This window comes from Octodon degus, unplaced genomic scaffold (assembly GCF_000260255.1).
Source record: "Octodon degus isolate 3935 unplaced genomic scaffold, OctDeg1.0 scaffold00072, whole genome shotgun sequence".
In the NCBI taxonomy this organism is placed as follows: domain Eukaryota; kingdom Metazoa; phylum Chordata; class Mammalia; order Rodentia; family Octodontidae; genus Octodon; species Octodon degus.
The window spans coordinates 11242013-11269098 of NW_004524648.1; the positions used below are offsets into that span (position 1 = coordinate 11242013).

The window sequence follows — 27086 nt, forward strand, 5'->3', positions numbered from 1 at the left end:
AATGGTGTTTGTAAATAGGATCTCAAGTCCGCATCTTGTACAGCAATTAACCACTAAGAAGAATATATGCAGTCTGTTATTTGTTGAAACTGTACTTCCGATTTGATTTGAAACTGTCTCATTGCAGTTTATCAATAAAATTTTGGGAAAAAAATGAAAAAATATATATATATTGCATAGAAAACCCTTTACAATCCAAGCTGCAAATTGTGTAAAGCAAAATGAAAGAGGATTTTTTTTTTTTTTTTTTTCATGGCTAGGGATTGAATCCAAAAGCACTGAACTACATCTCTGGTCCATTTCCAGTACTTTTTTATCTTGAGACAGGGCCATGCTAAATTGCCCAGGATGACCTCTAACTTGAGATCCTCTTGCCCCACCCTCCAGGAGACTGTGCACCACCATACCTGACCATTCATATTTTAAAATACCAAACAACTGATTTTTACTTTCAAAACATGTGAAGTTCATACCATCACAGAAAAAGAGCTTACCATCTTCTATGGCATTTTTGACAGCACGAAGTCCATCTCTTATGGCATCCTTGATTAGTGTGAGAGTATGTTTATTTGGTCCCCTGATCAACAAAGTGACAGAGCGAGGGTTAATGCAATCCTCTATAAAGGTGAACTTTTCTTCACCCTAAAGGATGACATGCAAAGACACAGATTTAGGGCTGGGGATCGACTCTCTAGTAGAATTCTTGCTTACATGCATGAAGCTCTGGACTTGATCACTAGCGGTGGGAAAAAAAAAAAGAATGAAAAAAGAAAAAAAATAAATATTTAAAGTTATGAAATAAAGATTTAGCTTATATTATAATTTAATTGTTTTTGGGGGGAATACAGGGTCTCATTGTGCAGTTCAGACTTGTACTGATCCTCCTATCTCAGCCTCCCTAGCCCATGAGTGCAACACTTAAAGATAGATTAAGGAAAACAAAGTTTTCATTTAATTCCCATTGCATTATAGTAAAATGTCTTAAAATAGAGAATGAACAAGATAGCTCAACAGAATAAAGTGCCTGCTTAGGCAAGTGCAGGCACCTGGGTTCAATCTCCGGTCCTATGCTGGGCCAGCAAACAAGTCTAGGTGTGGTGGTGCATGCCTATAATCCAGTGCTGGAGAGACTGAAAACAGAAGGATTACCTAGAGTCTGAGCTGTGCAGTGAGACCCTGTACCAAATACACAAAATGAAAAAAGTAAAAGATAAAAAATAATTAAAATTTTAAAAAAGAAACCCAAAGAATGAAGAAAATGATCAGGGCCAGCCAGATAGCTCAGCAAATTAAAGTACCTTAGGCAGACTTAGGGACCTGGGTTAGATCCCTGTCATGCCATGCCAGCCCTGCCCCCAGGTCACTGAGACTTGACTGAGACTGGGCATGGTGGTGTGCAACTAGAATCCCAGTGCTTGGGGGGCTGAAAATAGGAGGATCACTACAAGTACGATCTGTGTAGACCCTGTAGACACTGTACTAAAATACAAAAAAGAAAGAAAAGAAAAGATGATGAGACCTTTTTAGAGTAACCAGCATCTTCAATGGAAGAAAACTGAAGTTTCAAGAAAGTTTTAAACACAGAGACAGTGAGAAGGAAAAAAGAATACATAGATAATGAATCTGAAGAACATACATACTTGAAAAGTACTCTCAAGAATATCAGTGCTTGTGAATCTAAGTTGCTTGATACTGGGTCATACAGTATTCCCCAAAATGATTTTATAAATAAGAATCTTAAACAAGGATTAAAGGAAGAAAAAGCAAAATTAGTGAAGCAAGTGCAGGAAAAGAAAGACCTCCTTCTGAGGCTAAAACTAGTCAAAATGTATGGATCAAAGAATGACCTGTCACAGTTAGAGCTGTTGATAAAAAAGCGGAGAAGCTGTAGTCAGCTGCTGCTTTATGAATTGCATCCAGCTATTTCTGCAGAAAATAAGAAACTAAGCCCTACTCAACTGGTAGACTACTAAGGGCCAGATGATAAATTCCTACACTGCAACAGAAGTGAAGAAGAATTCATAGCTGTTAAATTCATAGTGTTCAGTCTCAGACTCTCTCCCTCCCTTCCTCCTTCCCTCTCTTTACATTATTTGAAGTACTAAGGGATCAAACCTAGGCCCTAATACGCACTCAACCACTAAGCCATGCCCCTGGTTCCTCTCCAGCAAATCTTTGAAAATGGCAACTTAACAAAAAGATACTTAGACATTTTAAAGGGAGGATGTGAGCCATTAAGACAGGGGTGGCAAACCTAAAGCACACGTGCCACAGCAGGCCTCTTGTATCACTGACAGCTCTAAAAGTTTCACCATCAGTGCACTAGAATTTAGAGCAAGGTGTCTTGGTCACCAATACAAGGAGCAGTAAGATATATAAATTAAGTCCCAAAATGAAATACAGCATGTTTAATAGATTCACTACAGAATATTTGACATTTAAAGAGATATTAAAAGGTGGCTTTGGTGGCACCTGCCTGTCTGTAATCCCAGAACTCTGGGAAGCTGACACAGAAAGATGGAAAGTTTGGGCCCAGCCTGTGCAACTTAGTAAGACCCTACCCCCACCCCCACCGCCGCCAAGAAAACCAGGGCTAAGGATATAGCTCAGTATAAAGTTCAATCTCCAATATATAAATAAATGAATGGATGAATGAATGGGCCAGGGATAAACAGTTCTGAGTGAAGGTCCCAGTGTTACTACACGTACACACACACAAATTTACTGTATGTTTTAAAAGCCCTGGGAACCAGTTTTAATATGTTTTGGGGTTTGTGGCAAAAGTCTTATTTTCAGTGTTAAAAAAAAAAATTCCAGTCTGGTGAATATCTAAACCTAAACTATCCTGAAAGTTCTCACCTCTGTCCTAAGTTTGTAAGCACTGTTTCCATTCATTTACTACCTCTTGTCATCTGCTGATCTCACATAATTAAACTTAGGTCCAATTTTTTTTAAAGTAGTTAAGTTACATTTGAACTCTTAATATTTAGATAAATAAATTATAAAGTCTGTCCTATAGATTAGTCAGATCTCCAAATACAAAATGTGAATTAAAAGGTTAGTGTTTTATAATAAAAAGGCTTAGTGCTCATATTATAACCACTAGTCAGTCACACAAGTACTCACTAATATACACTCAAATACAAGGCCGGCATGTCCCAAACAATCTATATCAAGGTCCGCGAGAGAATTCACAGCCATTCCACCACAAGCAAGAGTGAGTCTGAAATGACATGCATGTTACTGTAACTTCAGTTATGAAAAATACAGAAGTTAATTTCTTACAGATAAAAAAATTAACACAGAGGACTGCATTGTTACTGTATATATTTATTAGGTACAACATGACAGTGGAATGGCTAGACTGAGCTAATTAAACATATGTATTACTTCTCATATTATCATTCTTGTAGTGAGAGCACTTAAATCTCAATCTCTCTCTCTCTATCTCTCTCTCTCTCTTTCTCTCTCTCTCTCAGCACAGGGCCTACAGGGTCTCACTAAGAAGATCAGACTCAGGGTGATCCTCCTGTTCTTTGGCTCCCAAATGCTGGGATTACAAGCACACGCCACCACATCCAGTCTCATTAACTCTACTCTCTTAGTTTTTTACAACAGTATATTTTTATTAATTATTGTCACCACATTACACAACAAATCCTGGAACTTGTTTATTCTTATGCAAAAGAAATTTTGCATCCTTTGAACATTTCCTAAACTCCTCAACTGCCCCAATGTCTCATCCCCTGGTAGTTACAATTCTCTTATCTACTCCTATGGGTGCCACGTTCTTAGATTCCATATATAAATGAGACCATGCAGCATTATATTTTTAAGATCTGTTTTAAACAGAAAGAAAACTTCCTAATACTTCAACAAAATTCTGAAATAGGTTAATAACCTTAATCTTTGACAGTTTAATTACATACTGAAGTTAAGAACAAAATTTGAAATTGGTATACTACTTTTTGCTCAGTAAGAATTACTAGTAAGCTAAAAAGAATACACATGGGAAAATTTCAATTTAATCTGTTAAAAATCTCGGGATACACAATTTTCAAGCTTACCTTTCCATATTCCTTCTTTTTGCCCTTCGAAGAGCTACTATTCCATGTTTTGCAAGAGTATCTAAGGAAAATGGATCAATGCCCTACAATCAAATTAACATAAAAATTATAAACATATCTTCTTTTGGTTTTTACTTTTTGCTTTTCTTTCTGAACACATACTTGGCAAATGTTCTACCACTGAGCCACAATCTTAACCACAAATAAATCTTAAAACAATATTTCTCAGGCTTTATAGTTTCAGCACTACTATATCCTCTTAAAAATGAAGACCCCAACCTGCCCTGAAGGCATTCGGAGCAAAAAAAAAAAAAAATGAAGACCCCAAGGAACTTTTGCTTACATGAACTATATCTATATTATCACATCATAGGTCTGGAGAGATGGCTCTGTGGTCTAAAGCACCTACTTAGAACAAGCTTAGCAAAGCACAGGGACCGCGGTTCAATCCCCCAGCACTACATGCCAGCCAGCCCCGCCCCCTGGTGGGCTGCACGGCCACACACACAAATAAATAAATGTAAAAAAAAATATATATATATATATATATAACATCATAAATTAAAACTAGGAAGATTTTAAAATTTTAATACATTTAAAGTAACAATAAACCCATTTTATGTTAATATTGATTTCAAATGAAAATTTACTATGTTTTCCAAAAATCTATATGCAAGTGATTTATAATTTTGTACATCTCTTTAATGTCTAGATTTAAAACAGGTAAAGTCTCTCATATACAGTCCTCTACTTAATTTGATACAATATGGTGTTTTGGCTCAACTATAGAAGAAAATCTGCCCTTGTGTAGATAAATTGGGAAAGGAGCCTTTTAATAGCTTTTTCAGATAACTCTAGATATGCTTCTCTCACAGTATGTTTACACTAAAACTCAACAAGTAATACATAGCTTTGCAATGGCTATTCTTGTGGAATACTGCATCCTACCAATGACCTTGCAGACTCCTCACATGAAAATCCACTGGTCTTATAATTAGATTATTTATCCACGCATTATTTTATAAAATCATACACTTATCAGTCCTTCACACAATATTGGTTCACTGAATTAGGCTCAGATGTTACATACACAGAAAATACTCTCAGGTATTTTCCTTAAGTGATAAGATTGATTCATTTTACAGAACCTACCAAATAACCTAATCTAAATAACCATAATTTGTCTGTCAGTCATACTTCCAAGCAAAAATGGCTTTCTATGAAAAAAATGGCTAGTGTAGCTCACAGCTCTATTCTGCATGCCTCTTCCTTTAGAGCATCATCACATCGTTGTGCAGCAGAAGTGCTTTGTCTCTGCCTCATGTTCTTCCACATAGAATTATAAAAGGATGCATACTTAAGAATAATATTTAATAAAATTAGTTTTACCACCTCATCCAGAATTTTTTTTTTTGCAGAACTGGGGATTAAACTCAGGTCCTTGAGCTTGCCAAGGAAGCACTTATTCCACTGAGCCATCTCCCCAGCCCATTTTTATTATTTTTTAAAATTTTTATTTATTTATTTATTTATTTATTTATTTATTTATTTTTGGTGGAACCGGGGATTGAACTCAGGCCCTTGTGCTTACCAGAGAAGTACTTATTCTACTGAGCCATCTCCCCAGCCTCATCCAGACATTCTTAAATGAAACTTTTCTTTACCTACAAGCATGTGGTGGTTTGGCAATAAAGAACAACTATTAGCATAGTTTGGTGCTCCTGCCTTACTTGTACAGAGCTGCTAGCAGTTCTACCTATCATTGCTTTTGCAGTATCATTGCAACATCAAAAAAAAAGGTGTAAAAGGTATATAATTAATATTACATTAGTTTTGACTGAAGATATTGGAAAGTCTTAGGGACTTCCAGGGGTTCACTTTGAGGAATGCTGAAGATACCTTACAAATAATTAAAATCTAAGTTAGCCTTCTCACCTTTTGATTAATGACAACAAATTCCTTACTGGAGCCAGAACAGACTTTGTCTTTCAGGTCTATTATTTTTTGTACTCTATCTTCAATAAATTTTCTTTCAGCTTTTACCAATTTCTCTTTCTCTTCTGCAGTCTTATAAAAGAAACCAGAGGCCACCTCTCTAGAAAGTTAATGAAAAACAAGCTAGCAAAGGCAGAGAAAAAAAGTGGGGGAGCTAGAAGTCCAGACTAAACATCTGGGAGGAGAAAAAGTTTCCAAACCCTTTTAAACAAAAAATTTTCAAAAGTCATAAAGAGAAATGATATGGAAAAATGCACACTATATATTGAACCCCCTGATAAAATGTGCATCTGGGGAGGAGGGCAAGAGGAGTGAAATGCAAACAAAGTACACTATGTGCATGTATGAATCTGCCGAAATGAAACCCGTCAACCTGCGCAGCCAGCAAAAAAAGTGAGCCAAAGCTAAAAGCGGGAGAAGCGAACACGTACGTTTTTTCATACTCTAGTGACACGTTGCAGGTAAGGATAAACGCATCTTCAACCCGCTTCTTCATATCTGGATGACGGGCACCATGATCCAAAACTAATCCCCGGATCAACCTATTAAAATATGTAATATTTCTGACTTTGTTTTTAAAATTTGTTTATTAGTCCATATTGGCCTTACATAGTGCTCATATTCACCATAGGGAATTTGTACCAATTTTTCCCACCCTGAAAATACACTCTAAAATTTGGTGTAAGATTAGAATTACATTCCAAATTGTACCAAAACAGCCAGGACACACATTGTGCTGACTTCAAACCTAGCATATAATTAGTCAAATTAGGAAAGAAAATCTATTTTAACACAGTGTGACTGTGAAGTTACAATGAAACATCAAACCAGAATTATTCTCTATATTATACAACTCAAAAACATAATACAGCTGATCAACTAATGAAAGATAGGCACACAATGAATTTCTTAGGAACATTTGTTCAAAATAATTATATGGACTAACTAAAAATTGCTAACCTAAATGTCCAACAATAGGATATTGTTGAAATTGTGACTCAACCACTTGATGGCCATGAAAACTGTGCAATAACATGGAAAAATATTTACAGGACTAGCTGATAAGCACAGAAGGATAAATTGTATAGAAAACATGATTTCAGCTGTTCTACGGCTGGGCATATAGCTCAGCGGCATGAGCTCTTGCCTGGCAAGCACAAGCTCCTGAGGTCAATCCCTGATATGAGGGGGAAAAAAAGCATCTTAGCATTCAAGGAAAAACACAAGGATCCTAAGAATATGGTTAGGCTTCAGTGGTAGGAATATGGATTATGAAAAAGGAGGCTTTTTTCCTTCCGTTTGCCAAAGATCCTTTGTAAATACTTTTATAACTTTGTGAAAGTCATTTATATGAGTTTAAGGGATGGCATTTCTGTTTAAGACTCTTTTATGGGGTCCAGGGAGGAGATGGCTCAGTAGAATAAGTGCTTCCCTGGCAAGTGCAAGGGTCTGAGTTCAATCCCCGGTTCCGGAAAAAGAGAGAGAGAGAGAGAGAGAGAGAGAGAGAGAGAGAGAGAGAGAGAGAGAGAGAGAAGAATCTTTTAAGGCAATCACTATAAGGAAGTTTTCAAATGTTTAAATTATTCCAGTTCTAAGCCATTTGACTGTGACCATATTTTCTTTACAAAAGAAATGGCATGCCCACCATTCTTCACTCTTCAAGCCTCTTCCATGCTCTCATCTAACTCTCATCATGACCTTGCTTCTTGCAGAAAATAAAAGCATTACCCCAGTACTACCTCTCTCAGTCCCAGGGCACATAAACTTGAACCTACTCCTCTTCTGAGTGAAATGTCTGTGCTGCTCTCTGTGACTTGTGCTTGCACATCAAATCCCATTTCCCCATTCTGTTCCTGCACTGTCCTCCATAGTAATTCTTCTCTTAGAGGAACACCCTCACCAGGAAAAAAACTTACTATGATAGTTCTATCTTTTAAAAAATTATTCTTGATTAACCTCATCCCCATGTTCCTTTCTACCAGAAAATAGGGACCCATTAATTGGCTCCCCTTTGCAGCTAACTTATGAGTTGTCCACATTGGCACTGCCACTTCTCCCTTATCATATTCTCTCTCTCTCTCTCTCTCTCTCTCTCTCTCTCTCTCTCTCTCTCTCTCTCTCTCTTTCAGTACAAGGGATTAAACTCAGGATCCTGTGCTTGCCAGGTAGGTGCTTGTTCTACTGAGCTATCTCCTTGGCCCATCATTCTCTCTTGAACTCACCTTCCATCTGACGTTTATTTCCACCTCTCTGAATGAGCTCTCATTAAACTTACCTCTATAAAAGACTACTTTCCACCTATAATGATCAATGTTCAGCTCACAAAAAAATGCACTTAACTTTACAGCAGCAGGAGGCTGATTATTCTCTCCTTGAGACACTTGCTCCTGGCTTCTGGGGCGGTGCACTCGTGGGGCTTCCACCTCACTCACCAACCCCCTTCTCAGCCATGGATATAGCTCGACTGAATAGCTCTTGCCTGGCAAGCACAAGGTGTTGAATTTGATTCCAGGTACCAAAATAAATAAGTAAAGTAACTAACTCTAAACACTGGATATCCCATTCCTCAAACTTTAAATTTATTCTCTTTTCTGCTTATTTCCCTGTCCCTGGTGAACACATGCATTCTTGGGTCTTTAAGTCACCAGTCTACTTAATGACTCACAAGTATGTATTTCCAGTCCAGACCTCTATGCTGAACTCCAGACACCTCTTGCCAACTTCCTACTCCACCGGATGCCCAACAGGCATCTTAAACATACATTTCCCAACTGGAGTTCTTCATTTATCTCCCTAAACTTGCTCCTCTTAGCTTTCTCCATCCAAAAAAAAAAAGCACCCCACTTTTAAACCTGATCATGAAAAAAACGCGAAACATTTTTGCCTCCTATTTCTGTCCCTTTCCATGTCCATCACCAAATCTTACTGCCTCTCTCTTCTGTGTTACCTTGATCTAAGCTATTTTTATTTCTCACTTTAACAATAACAGACTCCTAACTAGTCTCCTGTTTCTTCCCTCTGCCTCTCCATTAATTACCAACTTGCTCAACAGTGTTCATATAACAGCCAAGGATATTTTTCCAAAATACAAATCAAGAACTAGATACCCTTAATATTCATTCATTCATGGGCTAATTTATACCAACCCTGCCCCCCAAAAAAATGTTTAAATGCTAAGTTAGATCTCAAAATGTAGTTCTGGAGAGTTGTGAGAGTAAAGAATTACTAGCTGGGTATAGAACACAGGCCTGTAGTGCCAGCAGTTGGGAGGCTGAGGCAGGAGGACTGCCAAGAGTTCAAGGCCAGCCTAGGACACATACAGAGTTCAAGGTCAGCCTGGACTACATAACAAAACTCTGTCTCGAAAACAAACAACTACAGAAAAGAATTACTGAACCAAAACTAAAACTAAAAAAGAAACATTAAGGTAAGTGGAAAACTGCAGATATTTTTATCCTAAAGTCATGTGACAAGTCAAGCAATGCTGAACTCTGGTTTGAATAACTTCACAATATGAAGGGGACAAATTTAAAAGTTCAGGGTTCATCCAAAGTGGTAAGTCTAATAGGAGATCCTCTTCCCATTAAGCATAAGCCCCAAAAGACTGTATACTCAGGGCTATCCAAAAAGATGAATTAGAAATAATTAGCCCTCACATGGCTTGCATTAAGAATTCACATCAAATGAATATGCCCCAAAAACCTCAGCCTATACATTTAAAGTAGTCCCTGGACTCCCTGTGGTAGCAAATGCAAATCCTTTCTACCGAAAGGCACCTTCAACCTAGGTCTCCAATTATTTTTTCAAATACTTTTTTAATACAATAAATGATACATGTGGAAGTAGAGCATAATGAATAAGAACTAGAAAACAAAAACCAAAACAAACCAAACTATAGATATTGTACTTATCAAACATGAATTGTATGCTTAAAGAAAACAAGGTGAGTTTGAAGAGGTTTGAAGGGAACAGAAAACCATAAACAGTGGCATGGCAGATTTAAAGAAGAAACAAACAGAATTTCTACAAGTAAGCAAAGACATCCACATATAACACACATACAGCTACTAAAAACCCAAGAGAACAACATACAGCTACATGTCTACCAAAAAGATGTTTTGTTTATTGAGGCATCATTCGTAAGGGCCAAAACTACCTAAATGTCCATTAATGGGATGAATAAACTATACAATATTTTTTTCTTGTAAAACTTTTAATCCAAGCTCATAGTTACCATACCTTCATATTGCATTTAGAACAGAAACTGGTGGATCAGAACACCAAAGTGAAAGCAAGAGAGCTTTTCAAACCATATAGAGACAACAGATATTGGTACCTTTTATCACTCTTAAACTATACACTATTAATACAAGAAAATATTTAACAGCAATGAGAATGATTTATTAATACATGCAACAATAAGGGTCTCTTAAAGAATACTGAGTGAAAAAAATCAAGCACAAGAGTACCTATATAGGGGCCGGGGAGATGGCTCAGTGGAATAAGCACTTCCCTGGCAAGTGCAAGGGCCTGAGTTCAATGCTCGGTTCCACCAATAAAAAAAAAAAAGAGTACCTATATTAGTGTGTGTGTGTGTGTGTGTGTGTGTGTGTGTGTGTTTGAGTCAGGGTCCTGCTATGCAATTCAGGCTGGCCTTGAGCTCACTTTGAAGCCAGGCTACTCTCAAACTCACAATGATCATCCTGCCTTAGCCTCAGGAATGCTGGGATTGCAGGTGTGCACCACCACACCCGGCCTATGATCCATTTATACCAGTACAAAAGTGCACTGTTAATCTATGGCATAGAAATTCAGGTTCCTCTAGAAAAATAATGACTGAAGGGAGCATAAAAGGGGCTTTTAAGGTACTGGTAAGTACTGTTTCTTTTATGAGAACTGATTATACAGATCCATTTTAAAATTTATTATATCTATTTTATGATGAGTGTGCTTTCACTGTATTGCTTTTCAGTGTATTATACACTTCGTTTAAAAGTTTTTCTAGGGCTGGAGAGATATCTCAGTGGCATAAGTGCCTGCCTAGCAAACGTAAAGTCCTGAGTTCAATCCCTGGTATCAAAAAAAGAAAAAAAAAATGTGTAAAAGAGAGGTAGCTTAGGGGTAGAGTGCTCTTGGACTCAATCCTCAATATGGACCTTTCAAGCACCAGTTTTCCTGTACTGTAGAGTTATCAGTTATTACTCTCACAACTACATGATGGACTGGAAACTATGGCTCACGCCCACTGCCGCTATCACAGGAGGGTGTCATACTATATATTAGCATGTATGACAAGGAAAAGTTCAAAATTCAAAGTACATATTACTGGATGCATAACACTTTCACACCATCATAACGGCAACCATACATCAAAATATAAGTCTGAGACCAAACCTGTAACCGCCAACCTAGTTAAGTACCAAAGAATCAAGATCAAATATTTTCAATAAGCAAAAATTGAAAGTGTGCCTCCAGGAAACTTTCACTTAACAAGTGTAAAGGACAGATTTTAAGCAGAAAGAAAGTACAGTGTTTAGGGCCAGGCATGGTGGCACCAGTGATCTCAGCACTCCTGAGGCTGAGGCAGGAAGATCATTATGAGTTTGAGGCCAGTCTGGGCAACAAAGTGAACCCAAGGCCAGCCTGAACTGCATAACTGCATAGTGAGACCCTGTATCAAAGAAAAAAGGAGAAAGAAAGAAAGAAAGAAAGAAAGAACGAACGAACGAACACAGTGTTCCTTCACTTGACCAAGTTTTGCTTTCCTTTGGTTTCAACTACCCATGGTCAGTTACCCACTGTCAACCATCAAGTACTGTTAACAAATGAGGAATTTGAGGAACCTGTTCAGACGTCTACAAATGAAGAGGAAGGAGAAAGAGAAGAAATTGAGTACTCCCAGATACTCAGGAGGCAAAGGCAGGAGGATTACAAGTCAAGGCCAGTCTGGGAAATAGGTGAGGTCTCATCTCAAAACAAGAAGGAAAGAAAGGAGGAAAGAAGAGAGAAAGAGGCACAGGGAGAAGAAAGAGGAAAAGGAAGAGTAAGAAGAGGAGGAGGAGAAGGAGGAGGAGGAGAAACACCATCAGAGAAAGATACTGAGAACCAGCAATGAAAACATTACCAAAATTTGCCAAAACATTCCAAATTGTAACAGCATTAAGGGACAAAATTATGTGGAATGCAGCGTGAAAGCCACCCGTATGATTGCTGAAGTATTAACCTCTCCAGAAACACTCTGATGAGATAACAAGAAAGGACAACTTCTGATTACAATGCTCTTCCAGAAGATTTCAGCAGAAATGCTTTGAACAAGCAGGGATCCATGAGCATTATCGTATCTCTATGATCCACAATTACATGAAGCAAATGACCCTCCTTCTGACTTAAGCAACAAAAGGTAAGTGGTGGGATAATATACAGCACAATGCCTACACCATTCTCCCCACTTCAGCCACATTATCACAGGAAGAGTGAACACAGTAGGTTCTTTTGAGACAATATTCATTTAGCTCTTATCATAATTGCTGTATTTTATTATTAGTTATTGTTGCTAATCTCTTATCATGCCTAATTTATAGGTTATCGCCATGTATGTATAGAAAAAAACAATACACCTGGCCCTCCACTTCTGCAGATTCTCCACCCATGGATTTAACCAAGTCTGGATTGAAAATATTCTGAAAGAAGCTTGCCTGGCAAGCACAAGGTCCTGAGTACTATCCCCAGCACTGCACAAAAAAAAAAAAAAAAAAAGAAAGAAAAAGAAAACTACATCTGCACTGATTTTCCTTCTATTATTAGTATAACAACCACTTACCTAATATGAATATGGGATGGAAATTATAAGTAATCTTCAGTTGATTTAAATATATACCTAAGATGTTCATAGGCTGTATGCAAATACTATGCCACTATACACAAGGGACACGAGCACACACAGACTCCAGTACTCACACCAGTGTCCTACAGCCAAGGCCCTGTGGGCACAAAGGTCGGGCTCTCTGCAATATCAGGCATCCCCTGGGATATGGAAGCATATTCCCCACTGAGAGAAGGGCCTATTGTAAACCCACAAGGGAGGCTTAGGTGCACAGAGCTACATAGAACAAATCAAACTGGAAATAAGAACATAAATTTTATAAGCATGGTAATAATAGTATCAAATGGGATTTTACAAAACAGTAACAATAACATGGTTTGGCAGGAAATAAAGAGAGCTACTATTGAGAAGGAGATTAAAAATATTGAGTTTAGATGTATTTATGGTGCAATTTCTAGATCAATCAAAATAACAGAACTATGGGACTTTCAAACTCCTAAAGAGGAAAAAATGGAATAAAAACACTAAGCAAATTGAAGATTAAAAGAAACAGAACAAATGGAGATAAATAGTAAAATAATAAGATGCAAGTTTAAAATTAAGTATATATGCAGCTATTAAATGTAACAAGTTAATTACATGACATAATTATTTTAAGTCTCTCCTATATTCCACTGTAAAAGTGCACCTAAAATATAAAGATAGACTGAGAGTAAAATATAAACAAAAATATAAGAGGCAAATGCTGCTGCACTACAGTGCAAATAATCAGGATTCTTTGTACCAGAAGACATCACGACGACCAGACTTCTTCCATACAATTATCAATTAGCATCAGAAGAAAAGAGAACCTACAAAGTAACAGAGGCTTAAAAGATTTCAACCAGGCAGGTGTGGTGGTGCACGCTTGTAATTCCAACACTGTGGGAGGCTGAGGCTAGAGGAACACAAGTTCAAGTCACACCTGAGCAATTCAGCAAGTTTGAAATAAATCTCATCTTGAAATAAAAAGGGGACTGTGGGTGTATCTCAGTGCAAAAATGTTGGGTTCAAGCCCCAGTACCAAAATAGAAAAAAGTACCAAAAAAGAAAAAAAAAGATATAAATCAAATGCAATATGTAGACTGTATTTGGATCTTAATCAAAACAAGACTAACTTTAAAAAATCAATTACTAAAATTGGAATACAAATTGAGTATGTGATGATATTAATCATTTATTACCCATTTTTAGATGTAATATTTTTAAACATATTAGGTAAAAGAGTAAGAAATATCTTTATTTATAAATAGTAAAATATAGGTGAAATATGCCTAGTTTAGTTTCAAAATAATTCAGGTTGGGAGGAAAAAGGAGGAGTATAGTAGAGATACGATACATTAAAATTGATAGACAAGTGACGCATGCATGGCAGTTTCCTACTTTCCTTTCCTTATATTTATATATGTTTATGATCTTCCACAATAGAAAGTTTAAAATTAGTTAAAGCAGACTGAGGAGTAGCTCAGTGGTCTAAGCACCTGCCTGGTAAGCGTAAGGACCCGGGTTCGATCCCCATTACCACACTCTGTGCCAGCCCTGCACTGTGCTGGCCACTAAAACAGGGCATGGTGGTGCAAGCCTATAATCTCGGGGGGGGGGGTGCTAGACAGGAGCATCACTACTAGTCCAAGCTGCATAGTAAAACCCTGTATCAAATAAATAAATAAATAAATATATTTTAATAAATAAAATTAGTTAAAGCCTAAGGGTCAGTGAGATAGCTCAGCAGATTAAGCGCCCACTTAAGCAAGCACAGGGACCAGGGTGTGTGATGCCCAGCACCACATGCTGCACCAGCCCTCCCCTCCCCGCCGCATGCTGAGCTGGCCACTGAGATTAGGCATGGTGATGCACACCTGTAATCCCAGAACTAGGGAGACTTAAAATAGGAGGATCACTATGAGTCCAAGCTGCACAGCAAGACCTTGTACCAACTACATAAAAAATGGTAATAAAATAAAATTAGTTAAATCCTTATCGAGATACATACTCTGGCCTCTCTTATTTGCTGACCTTACATCCCACCACTTTTTCCTCTCACCCATGCTGCAGTGGACAGGAACATGGTCGGACACCCCAAGCACACGCCTGCCTCAGAACCTGCCCAACTGCTGCCCTCGCTACTTAGAACCTCTATTTCCACACACATGGGTAGATCCCTGATTTCTTCAGAGACCTCTTAGCTTTATAGCTTTGTTTCTTATAACAATAGCCTTCCCTGAGCACTACAAAAATCACACAGAGGATTAATTATCTAGTCCCATTAGGAATGTAAGCTGCTAGGGGAAAGAAACTGTTTTGTTTATTCTTCATTCCAGTATCCATAGTAATCACCCACTAATGTATGCTGAATGAACAGATTGATGTTGAATAAAAATAACTAATGAATTTTTTTTTTTTTTTTGTGGAACCAGGGATTGAACTCAAGCCCTTGCACTTGCCAGGGAAGCACTTATTCCACTGAGCCATCTCCCCAGCCCCCTAACTAATGAAATTAATGAAAGAACAGGTAAAGAAAAGCAAACATTCTAGAACTGATCTTATCAAACGTATGCAATTTACTGTGTATCTGTTTCTGATTTATGCTTCATCTCTATGATTTCCACCATGAAGAGATCAATAGGATAACCTGGTCTTCTAATAGCCAGAACAGAATCCACCACAGCCTGAAAAGGAAGCGAATGAGAAGAGTAAATTAGTTGGTCCTCACAGTCATCGCCAGACTACTCAGGTAAAGGGCTTCAGGCTTCAAAACATAAGGCAAAGCCTACAAGTGCCACTTAGTATGGAAACTAATTTTTAAAACAACAGTGAACACTTTCGAGTCTAACTTCACAATTATCAGGCCCCAAACCTTTGTTTTAAAAATAACAAAACTGGCACAAGACCTTAGGAGGTTCGTTATCAATTTAAAATCGGGTCTCACAGTTGCAGAGCCAGGACTAGAATTTAGTCTCCTTAACTGCCAACCACTGTTCTATCATACCAATGCTACCCAGCTTTTCCATGAAAGAACACTTCAATTGATGAAGAGAGAAGAAATGTAATCTAAGAGAAGAGCTCAAATTTGTTGGTCATGATATGTTTCAATTATTAAGTCTCATATTTTATCATTGAAAGCTCTTGTGTCATGCTACAACATACACATATTTTTTCACTGTTTTTGTTTCCCCCAAAACTGTAAAGTAAAATTGACACTCCAGAAAGCCATGTCGCAGTTATTATTCCACATATCTCCAAGAATATGTAATTTAAGAAACAAAACACCCATATCTTACTGCTTAGCTCAAAAAAGAATATGAAAATAACATCACAGAAATTAAGAGCTAAAGTATAACCACCTCAAAAGATAGAGAAAAAAAAAAAAAAAAAACACTGTGTCTTAAGAAAAGTTTACCTAGGGGACTAATACAAAGGCCAGTGGGTAGTAAGATTATCAGAGATTTTTAGCCTTTAAAAGAAAATATCTGTCCTAGTCAGAGAGCATGAAGATCTCGGGCCACCTGAGTATTTCAACAGCAGAAAACACAGCAAGCTTTCTTCTGATTCTGCTCAGCAAGAAATTGTCTGATATAAATCTAATTTCCCAGGAAGGTTCCTCTATTGGTAAGGAGAATTGAGCAGAAATAACTCAGATGTTCCAGTCCATTTGGCATTTGTATTTCTCAAGTAAATTAATAACATTCTGCTTCGTATGTCAATGTCTGATGCATTTTGTTGCTATGAATTCATCATTCCTGATAAAGTGATGCATTCAATTTTCAGAAACTGAAAAACTGAGGAATAAGAATGACATCATCAACGATAACAATCTGATAAAAATCTTTAAAATATCCATCCAATCTTGTCTTTTTATTACATCTATTCTACCTTTAAAAGCAAAAAAAATAAGCATTTCTTAAATGTGAATACTATAATGTCAAATCAATAATGCATCATTAGTGCTGGCCCCGCCCCCGGGTGTGCTGAGACAGCAACTGAGTGTGGGCGTGGTGGTGCGCGCCTGTAGTAATCCCAGCATTTGGGAGGCTGAAAACAGGAAGATCGCTATAAGTCCCATCTGTGTAATGAGACCCTGTAGACCCTGTACTAAATACATTTTTAAAAAATAAAAAATGAAAAGAATGTGTCATTAAACTGGTAAGCTAGACTTTAAGGCACACTGCCAAACAATTTCCGCATGCATTACCTCATCTAACAAAATATGGACTGCTGAACCCATAGCTTCCACAGGAGACGGGCTACAAGCCACGCCTCTCTGAGCTTTCATGACACTAAATGTCAATATGACGCTCTTGGAACAGTTACAAATACTATTTTAACCAATCAGATCTTCACCTACACTTAAGTGTTTGTCTTATTTTGTTTTTACATTTAAAAGAATCCCATGTGGTACTGCTTGGCTATCCTTATAGTAAAAATAAAAATACCACATGTGTTAAGCTGTACTCATTCTGGATATAGAAGTTTAATCCAGGGCTGAGGAGATGGCTCAGTAGAATAAGTATTTCCCTGGTAAGCGCAAAGGTCTGAGTTCAATCCCTGGTTCCACCAAAAAAAAGAAAAAAAAAAAAAAAAAAAAGTTTAATCCATACCTCTACTAACACATCAGCCAATTCCGCATGAACTTTGGTTCGCAGAGATGTTCTAGCTACATCTAAGAGGATTTCTCTTTTCATTTCCTTTTTTACTTTAACTGCCTCCAAAACTTCAAGTGCTTTTGTCTTTGCAGCTTCAAATCCTTCAGTTATTATTCTAGGGTGCAGACCCTATTAAACCAATGCAAAATTGTAAACTGTAACGAAAACCATCCAAAGTAAAGATAATTATCCTCTCCCATTTTAAAGTCAAGGAATTCCCACATAAAAACCACAGTGTAATTTATATTAACCTTGACATAGTCATATAATCCATTTTCTAACCTGCCAATTTCACTGCCTGTTCCAATAGTATTCTATGTTTGTTTGTTTTTTCCAGTTCTGGGATTAAACACAAAGCCTTGCACTGGATTACATACCCTACATGTCAAAAAGAAAAAATAATGTTATCTACATTAATGTTACTAAATGTGAGCATGTGTTTAATTTATAAAAGTTGGTTTCCAGTGCTTCTTATTTGAAATAATCAAATCAAATAGAAAAGCTGCAGGTCTGGTACAAAAAAAATTACAAGTCTTTGTCCTAAAAATTATGATAACATAGTCATGTGGTGTCCTGAATGGACACAAAAAACTCCCTTCAATGTAGCAGAAAGAAAGAGCATTGATTTAGAGAAAAGTGGTGGACAGACACCACCTCCAAGCAGTGATCAAAGTTAACATCACAGTGATAGGACAGAGGGCGCCATGTGTCTCCCGATAGGAGGCCTTCAGAACAACGAAGCAACACTTCTGTGGTGCCTCTCACAAAGCTCAAAAAGTGAATCTAATTGTGAGGAAAGATACAAAGCCAATTAAGGGCCTCTGCAAAATAAATGGCTTACACTCCTTGAAAGTAGCAATGTCATGACACATAAAGGCAGTTTAGGAACTGTTTCAGCTTATAGGAGACTAAAGGAACATGATAACAATGCAATTCACAATCCTAAATTTTCTATTTCTGCAAAGAATACTATATGCTGGGTACAGTGATATGCATCTGTAATCCAGCTACTGGGAAGATTGAGGAAAGAAGGTTGCAAAATCAAGGTCAGCCTGGGCAACTTAATAAAATCTTGTCTTAAAAAATAATGCTGGGAGGGCTGGGGAGATGGCTCAGTGGAATAAGCACTTCCCTGGCAAGCGCAAGGGCCTGAGTTCAATCCCTGGTTCCGCCAAAAAAAAAAACAAAACAAAAAAAATAATGCTGGGGCCGGGGAGACAGCTCAGTGGAATAAGCGCTTCCCTGGCAAGCGCAAGGACCTGAGTTCAATCCCTGGTTCTGCAAATAATAATAATAATAATAATAATAATAATAATAATAATAATAATAATGCTGGTTGCTTAGGAGGCTGAAAACAGGAGGATCACTACAAGTCTAAATCTGTGTACTGAGACCCTGAAGACCCTGTACTAAATACATTTTTTAAAAATGCTAGTATACAGTTCAGTGTGAGGCTCTGGTTTCAATTGCCAGTATGGAATCAATCAATCAATCTATTGGAACAAGTGGTAATATCTGACTGAAACCTGCAGATTAGACAAGAGTATTATAGGTAGACATGGTGGCAGATGCTTGTGATCCCAGCACTTGGGAGGTTGAGGAAGGAGGACTTCCATGAGTTCAAGGCCAGCCTGGGTTATGTAAGTGAGTTCAAAGGGCCAAGGATAAGGGCCAGACATGTAGCTCAGTGACATAAGTGCCTGCCTGGCAAGCACAAAAGGCCGAGGATATAGCTCACTGGTACAGTACTTACTACCTGGCAAGAGCAAGGTCCTGAGTTCCAATCCTGGTACCAAAAAATAGTAAACCATAAGTGAATTCAAGGTTAGCCTGCACTACACAATGAGAATCTGGCTCAAAAAAAAAAAAGTGTTAGGGCTGGAGAGATAGCTCAGCAGTCAAAACTGCCTGGCAAGTACAAGGCCCCAAGTTCGATCCCCAGTACCTTGTGCTGTGCCGCCCCAAAACTGGGTGTGGTGGTGCACACCTGTAATCCCAGCCCTGGGGAAGCTGAGACAGGAGGATCACTACGAGGCTGAACTGTGTAGCAAGATCCTGTATCAAATAAAGTAATTAAATTTTTTAAAGTGCTATATGAATATGCCACTGTTAATATTAAGTTCCTATTTTATATACTGATATAAATATATGGTTATATAATTCAGTGATTAAAAACATACTGAAGTGCTTCATCATTTCTGCAACTTACTCTGATACCGTTCAGAAAATGATATGTACACTAATATATATTATCTATATATCACAGAAAGACAATAGGTAGAAAATAGCAAGAAATGTGGCTAAAAATATATAATTCTTTGTAATACTCTTACAAATTTTCTACAGATCTAAAACTTTTGTCTTTTTGAGACAGGGTCTCACTGTGCAGCTCAGGCTGGCCTTGAGCTCACTTTGTAGCCCAGGCTGATCTCAAACTTGCAACCATCCTCCTGCCTCAGCCTACCGAGTGCTGGGATTACAAGCATGTGCCACCACACTCGGCTCAAACAAATTTTTTAAAATAGTATTATTTATTCTGCAAAATACATAAACTTTGTGAAAGCTAGCACAAGGTCCAATTAATTCCTTCCATTCTTTTGTATTATACCTAAAATGATACTGAAAAGTTGTCATTAATTGAATAGTTGGTCCCATGCCTGTTATCCCAGCACTCGAGAAGCTAAGGCAGGAGGATCATTGTGAATTTTGAGACCAGCCTGGGCTACAAAGCGAGCTCAAAGCCAGCCTGAACTATAGAAGGAGACCCTGTCTTAAAAAAAAAAAAAAAAAAAAAAAAAATTTGTGCTGGGTACTTTTCTAGAATAGTTTTTACATGAATCATTTAATTTAATCCTCTCAACATTATAAAGTGGGTGTTGCTATTCCTGTTTCATGCATGAGGAGACCAAAATCTAAAGGGACAGTGTAATTTGCCTTAGACCAGCAGGGCAAGAAGTGGAGGAAGAATTTACCCTCACAAAACCTGGCTTCAGAGCCATGCTACTACTACTTCCAAAAGTTTCCTTGAAGCCTACCTATAATCCCAACACTTAGAGGACGCTGAGGCAAGAGGATCGCCCCAAGTTCAAGGACAGTCTGGCAGAGTACAAGCCCAGCCTGAGCCACATAGCAAGACCCTGGCTCAAAAACACAATGCCCCCAAATATTTCAAATGCCAATTTGACCACAATAATCTTTACTGTGTTGATATGTTTAACCTGTCCCCATGGCATAAAGTGCAAGTTTCTTGGATACACACACTCTCTGATTGTCTCCCACCTGTTTCTCCAGCTTCTTCCCTACTACTGTCCACATCACTTTAAACTCAACATTGATGTGCTTCTGTCACAAGGAATACCACATTGCCCCTGCTTCTGGGACCGCTGTTATCATCGTCCACTCTTTAACCTGGTTTCCTCCAGCCTAAAGATTTAGCTCAAGTCTACTTCCTCCAGTGAGTGCTTCCAACTGCCACAGATGTATACCTGTCCCTCCTCAGGATTTCTATCCTATCTTGTACAAAGCTCTATCTTTATCCACCCACATAGATTGTGATTATATCCATTTCTGTCAGGACCTCATGCTTCCCAACTCCTCTCTTCCTCTCTTCTTAACCCAACCCTGATTTTGTCCAAGTGTCCCTCTTCCACCTGTGTTTCAGAGAAAAGTAACCAAATCCTCCAACTAAAGGAGTAAATCCTCATTATAGGTCTATGGATTTTCTTAACCACTTGTTTAGGATGGGCATAAGACACGAGGACAGGCATCCATGTTACAGAAAGGATTTAGGTTCCATAGTTCAGTGAACAGTTTTCTCTTGCTTCTCCCTGCTAAGTATTATTATCAAAGGAAGCAAGTAGCACTGATTTCCTCTGACAATCTTAACATTTAAGATGAAAACAACCCTTAGGATGGAACAGTATTGGGAGCATTCAGAATTAAGAGACAGAGGGACTGCAGTACTTTGTAACTCACTGAACTTTCAAATTCACCAATCCCAGACCTTGCTTAATGTTCTGTTATGGGAGATAATTCCCTTATTGTTTAACTGTGTTTTAGTCAAGTTGCTTCTGCTTACAGTTAAAAGCAGTCTAACCAAGATAAATTGCTGGTACTGAACTAACAGACAATTCCCAATACAAAATGAAACAAAAAGAAATAATATTTTAGTATTTTGACCAGGTTATGCTTTCCTGAAACGGCCCCTGAATAAGAAGAAAATTTCAAATAATTATAGAAAAGAGATAATCAACGCCAAGAAAAGAATACACTTTGAACAAAACAAAAAGGCATAAATGTGCTTAATGATTTCAGAGTCTGCTAAATGGAGGACTCTGACTAAAATAGGTGATTTACAAATGAAAATAAAGCTAACGAGGTAGATAAATTCTCAATGTGCAAAATAGTCAATAAGTTTTCCCCAGTTATTTTTCAAAAAGTGTATAATCTTGTTTCAATTTTATCAATAACATTTTGTTTCTTCATCCATTACTCATGGGTATATGGGTAATTTTTACCTTTTAATATACCTTAAATGTTTTATTTTTAAATCCTTTATGTATTTGGTACAGGGTCTCAACATGCAGCTCAGACTCATAGTGATCCTGTTTTCACCCTCCTCAGCACACCAGGATTATAGGTGTGTGCAAACATGCCCAGACTCGGTTCTGGCTAGCACATCTGGGGGCAGGGCCAACAGGGCATATGTGGTGCTAGGGATCAAACCCAGGTCCCTGTGCTTGCCTAAGCACACACTTGGTCTTCTGAGCTATCTCTCTGGCCCTATAATTTTTTAAAAAATTCATAATAGGGCTGGGGAGATAGCTCAGTAAACTAAGTGCTTGTTTGGCAAGCGCAGAGTCCTGAGTTCAATCCCTGGTACTGGAAAAAAAAATGTGTCTTTTATTGTAAAAAAATTCATAACATAATATGAATTGTGTGAAATTGTAATACCTCAGAAATGTAAAGATCAGCTTGTTTTAGTAACTCTCCAATAATTAGAACATTTGAAGTGGTACCATCTCCTGTAATGTCATCTTGGGCAGTTGCTACCTTTGCAATCAAGGAAGCTGTTGGATGTTGAATTTGCTGAAAAAGTAAACAACAGATTTAAAGAGAGAGGAATGAGGTGGGTTTTTTTTTTTTTAAGGCCACAAAAAACAAGATAACCTAAGGGTCAATAGTGAAATTAGAAATGAAATAAGCTTCACTCCACAGGTTTACAAGTCTTACATTATCAATACTTAATAAATGTCAAGTCTGGAATTTCAAAACTGAAAACTAATGAGGTTTGAACATTTCATAAGTCTTTGCTTCAGAATGCAATGACATTTCCAAAAAAGATTAAATCTTTCCATCTCAAAGTTGAATACATTTATGAAAACTGCTAATTTTTTATTTTTCCATGACTACAAAGAATATAATGCAGTCTTTAAAAGACATTATTAAGCTATTATGTGGACTCTACAAACATTTGAAAATAGCCAAAAATCATTTTTATCAAAGTTTAATCAAAGAAGCCTAGCACAAGACTGCAGTGATTAGCTAACAGCGTTGACTTAAAGATATACAAATAATGCCATGGTTTTTTGCTTGTTTTTGTTTTGTTTTGTTGTTTTTTGTGGTACTGGGGATCAAATTCAAAACCTTGTGCTTGCCAGCCAGGCACATAGGCCACTGAGCTATTTCCCCGGCCCATGTACCATGTTCTTAAGGCTTACTAAGGTTCATTAGAGTCAGCAGCATCTGCTCACCATCTCATGCAGCAGCACATTGCCATCTTTTGTGAGCTTGATGTCACCAGCACCAGAAACAAGCCTGTTCAGGGAACAGTGATGTTATTAACTTCATTTGGCAAGTGCCAAGCTAGACACTCCACTTCCCTTAAAACAGCAAACTGGGCTTGGAAAACATCCATCACACCATGGGGAGATAGCTCGGCAAGTATCACTACTTGCAGCTCACTGAACTTCTCCCCAGGTGGACTTACAGTGATTTCATTCCAAATGTAGCAGTTGATGAGTTATGAACATTGATCAAAGAAGAGTATATACAACACAAACTTGCAAATTTCTTGGTTTTTTTTTCTTTGACAAATGCTATCAATCATTCACTCAATTTAATTCTCCTCATATTTAATTAGATTACCAAACCCTGTCAGCTCTGCAATCTCAATTTCTCTGAATCTTAATCCCTTCTTTCCACTCCCACTGTCATCATCATCTCTAAGGCAGCATCCCAGGTATCTACAAGTTTGACTCCACCCTTACAGTACATTTTTTTTTAAGGTAATGCAACCTGGGTGTGGTGATGCATATCAGTAATCCCAGCACTCAGGAGGCTAAGACAGGAGGCCAGCCTGGACTTCATAGCAAACAAAAAATGCAACATGACTCAGTTTCCTGGGCAAAAATCCTTAAGTGATAAATCTTATGCTGTTAATTGCTTTCAAGTTAAAATCCAAATTAATTTAACAATGATATACTTGACCTTTACCATTCTAGCCTATGTTTAGCTTTCCTGCCTCACCACCCTCCCACAAGCAAGCCTTTGGCTCCCTTAATGCACCATAGTTCTCCCCCACCCACCCTCCCCTTGGGATTTATATCATTGGCTTTATTACTGAAATTAGGAGGCCAGGTATGGTGACACATGCCTGTAACCCTATCACTTGGGAGGCTGAGGATTGCTGCAAGTTCAAGGCCAGACCTGGACTACATAGTGAGACCCTATCTCAAAAACTGAGAGAGAGGGAGAGAGGGAGAGAGGGAGAGAGAGGGAGAGAGAAGGAGAAAGAGGGAGAGAGGGAGAAAGAGGGAGAGAGGGAGAAGGAGAGGGAGGGAGAGAGAGGGAGGGGGGGAGGGGGAGAGAGAGAGAGAGAGAGAGAGAGAGAGAGAGAGAGAGAGAGAGAGAGAAATTAGCTAGGTGGCCCTTATTTCTGTCTTTTCTTCTTTCTTGTTTGGTTGGTTGGCTTTCTGACACAGGATCTCTATGTAGCCCAGGCTGGTCTTCAACTCACAGTGATTCCCCCTGCACTGGCCTCCCAAGCACTTGGGATTGTTTGTATGTGCCACTAAACCCAGCCCTCACTCTTCTCAAGACTATGATAAACATCATCTTACTGGAGAGCTTTTCCTTTTGCCATCAATAGTCTTTTTCCTCAGTATAATCATATGCATCTATGTATTATGTAATTAGCACATCTGTCTCCACCAGTTCTGCTCAAGAATAGCTCTTGGTTATCTTTTTCTAGTATCTATTGTATACATGCCCTCTTTTACCATTAATATTAGTTTTCTATTTCCTGTCAGGGTGTCTCTTATTCCCTTTAGCTTTCATCAGTCTCTTTCCCTCTTGCGTAAATAATCTCCTAAATGTGATACAATAAAAATGAAGAGGTGTTAGAAGGCAGTCAAATGTCTTCCCCAAGAGCTAAAGTGTGTGTGTGTGTGTGTGTGTGTGTGTGTGTGTGTGTTTAACCCTACTAAATACATTCCAACCAAGTTTTTTTTTTTTTTTTTTAATTTTAGGGAAGGGTCTACAGGGTGTTTAGGGTCTCACTCTTGATCCAACTCTTGATTCTTCTGTTTACAGCCTCCCAAGTGCTGGGATTACAGGCACGCACTGCCATGCCCAGGCTCAACTGCCATCTCAGCACGCCCTGGGGATGGGGCCACCAGCACAGCAGGCCGGGGATATAAACCCTGGTCCCTGCACCTGCTTGTAGCTGCTTTAATCCGCTGAGCTATTTGGCTGGCCCCCAACAAAGTTTGGATTAGTATAGATCAAGGTTCACAATCTTTCAGAAGATTGTGGAAGCTGAAGAGCATTGGGTTGGTCCAAGAACAGGCCAGAGAACCAAGAAGCAACGACAGTTACAACCAAAATAGAAAAACCCACTGTAGGCCTCATGTTACCAACTAAAGATTAATGTTCATTAACAACTACTTATGCAACTTGGATTTGAACTCATGTCTGCCTGACTCCAAAGCTCGTTTTGTTTCCACAACAACATACTACCTCGCAAAAACAAAATTATGTATCTGTACTGCGCTGGTGATGAGGCTCAATGATAGAGCAGGTACCCAGCATGTGCAGAGCCCTAAGCTTCCATACCTAGCATGGATATGGAAGGGGGGAGGGGGAGGGCTACAAGACTAAGGCCACGTAGCGTCAAAAAGTAGAGGAATGGGGAAGTGGTTTGCAACTCTGTGGTAAAGTGCCTAGTGTACACCAGGCTCGGGGTTTGGCCATCAATAGGGGTGGGGGGGTGGGTGTTAAATGCCTTAAAAGAACTGGCTTTCCAACCGCCTAACGAAAAAAGGACGGAAGTCTGTCAAGGTTCCGCGGTCCTTTTCCTCGAGCAGACTTTTCTCCAACCCCCACCAGGCTAAAAATGCCCTCAGGGCAGCAATGAGCAAGGGAAACGGGCCCACAGGTGCGTCCCCAGTACTCAACCGTCTCCGCGAAACGCCCGCCCATTTCGGAACCCCAAACACAGCAGACGCCTTAACCACCGCCTCACATTTTCATGGTGCCCTTTGGACCTAAGTTGGTCCTCAGCACATCCTGCAGGCCTCGGGCGGCGCATATGTTCACAGCCAAGGCCGCCTGGGCCCGGGCCACCTCAGCCTTGGAGTTGACCACCTTGATCGCAGCCATAGCTTAACGGTCGCGGGCGCAATCGGACTTCCTAGCAGTTTTGAAGAGGAAACCCTGGAGCCACGCCCCTCTCTAGACCTTCAGCCAATCGGCGCCAAGACTGGAAATGACGCCATCATACCGCGCCCTGACTGAAACCCAAATCACTTTAGGTTTGGTCGCAAAGATGGCGTCTTCCACCTCCGCTCAGACTCCGGCTGGGAAGAGAGTGGTGAATCAGGAAGAACTGAGACGGTTGATGAAGGAGAAGCAGCGGCAGAGCACTAACCGCAAGAAGGTAGAATCTCCATTCGCTAAATACAACCCTTTGGGGCAGCTGAGTTGTGCCCTTTGTAACACCCCGGTCAAGAGCGAGCTTCTGTGGCAGACCCACGTCCTGGGAAAGCAGCACCGAGAAAAAGTGGCAGAGCTGAAAGGCGCAAAAGGTGGCACCCCAGCTCCGGCTGCCGGCGCGGCGCTTCAGTCCACAAAGAGGAAAGCGCCGGACACTGATAACCCGGATGCCAAGAGAGCCAAGCCGCCTCAGGTACAGCCCTCCACATCGTCCACCACCCTTGATAAAACGGGAAAGGAGTCAGCGAGAGCGACCCCCAGTAAGCTTTCGGGACTCGGTTTACTCCCTGATTATGAGGACGAGGAAGAGGAGGAGGAGGAGGAGGAGGAGGGAGAAGGAAAACTGGGGGGCGGTAGCAAGCAGCTGCCAGACCCACCGAGCAAAGAACACTCACTTTGCTCCTCGCGGGACGCAACAAGTAGTGTGCTGCCAAACGATTCCTTTAATACAAATCCTCCCAAGGCCCCCTTAGTTCCTCATTCAGGGTCAATCGAGAAAGCAGAAATACATGAAAAAGTGGTGGA

At 39.2% G+C, this 27086-nt stretch overlaps 2 protein-coding genes and 1 pseudogene across 4 annotated transcripts in view; 2 read left to right on the forward strand and 1 right to left on the reverse strand.

Annotated features, from left to right (window-relative positions):
- Positions 1-26245, reverse strand: part of Cct6b (chaperonin containing TCP1 subunit 6B) — a 58648-nt gene extending 32403 nt beyond the window's left edge. Inside the window, exons 1-10 of one of the 3 annotated variants that reach the window (XM_023719948.1) lie at positions 26092-26232; positions 23321-23384; positions 22521-22655; positions 17523-17696; positions 15490-15593; positions 6494-6604; positions 6003-6162; positions 4068-4150; positions 3127-3223; positions 495-642 (exon numbers count right to left, since the gene is read on the reverse strand). In XM_023719948.1, coding sequence (XP_023575716.1) covers positions 495-642; positions 3127-3223; positions 4068-4150; positions 6003-6162; positions 6494-6604; positions 15490-15593; positions 17523-17696; positions 22521-22655; positions 23321-23384; positions 26092-26228 — 1213 coding nt within the window. In that variant the 5' untranslated portion in view covers positions 26229-26232. Of the gene's footprint in view, positions 1-494; positions 643-3126; positions 3224-4067; positions 4151-6002; positions 6163-6493; positions 6605-15489; positions 15594-17522; positions 17697-22520; positions 22656-23320; positions 23385-26091 lie in introns of all 3 variants that reach the window. The other 2 variants (XM_004635453.2, XM_023719949.1) reach the window with 2 other exon arrangements.
- On the forward strand, positions 906-2105 carry LOC105742768 (annotated as a pseudogene).
- A 146-nt stretch (positions 26246-26391) lies between the features above and the next one.
- The window catches only part of Znf830 (zinc finger protein 830), a 29069-nt gene continuing 28374 nt past the window's right edge, over positions 26392-27086 (forward strand). The window contains exon 1 of the mRNA XM_012515632.2: positions 26392-27081. Within this exon, the coding sequence (XP_012371086.1) occupies positions 26395-27081 (687 nt within the window). The 5' untranslated portion in view covers positions 26392-26394. The remainder of the gene's footprint in view (positions 27082-27086) is intronic.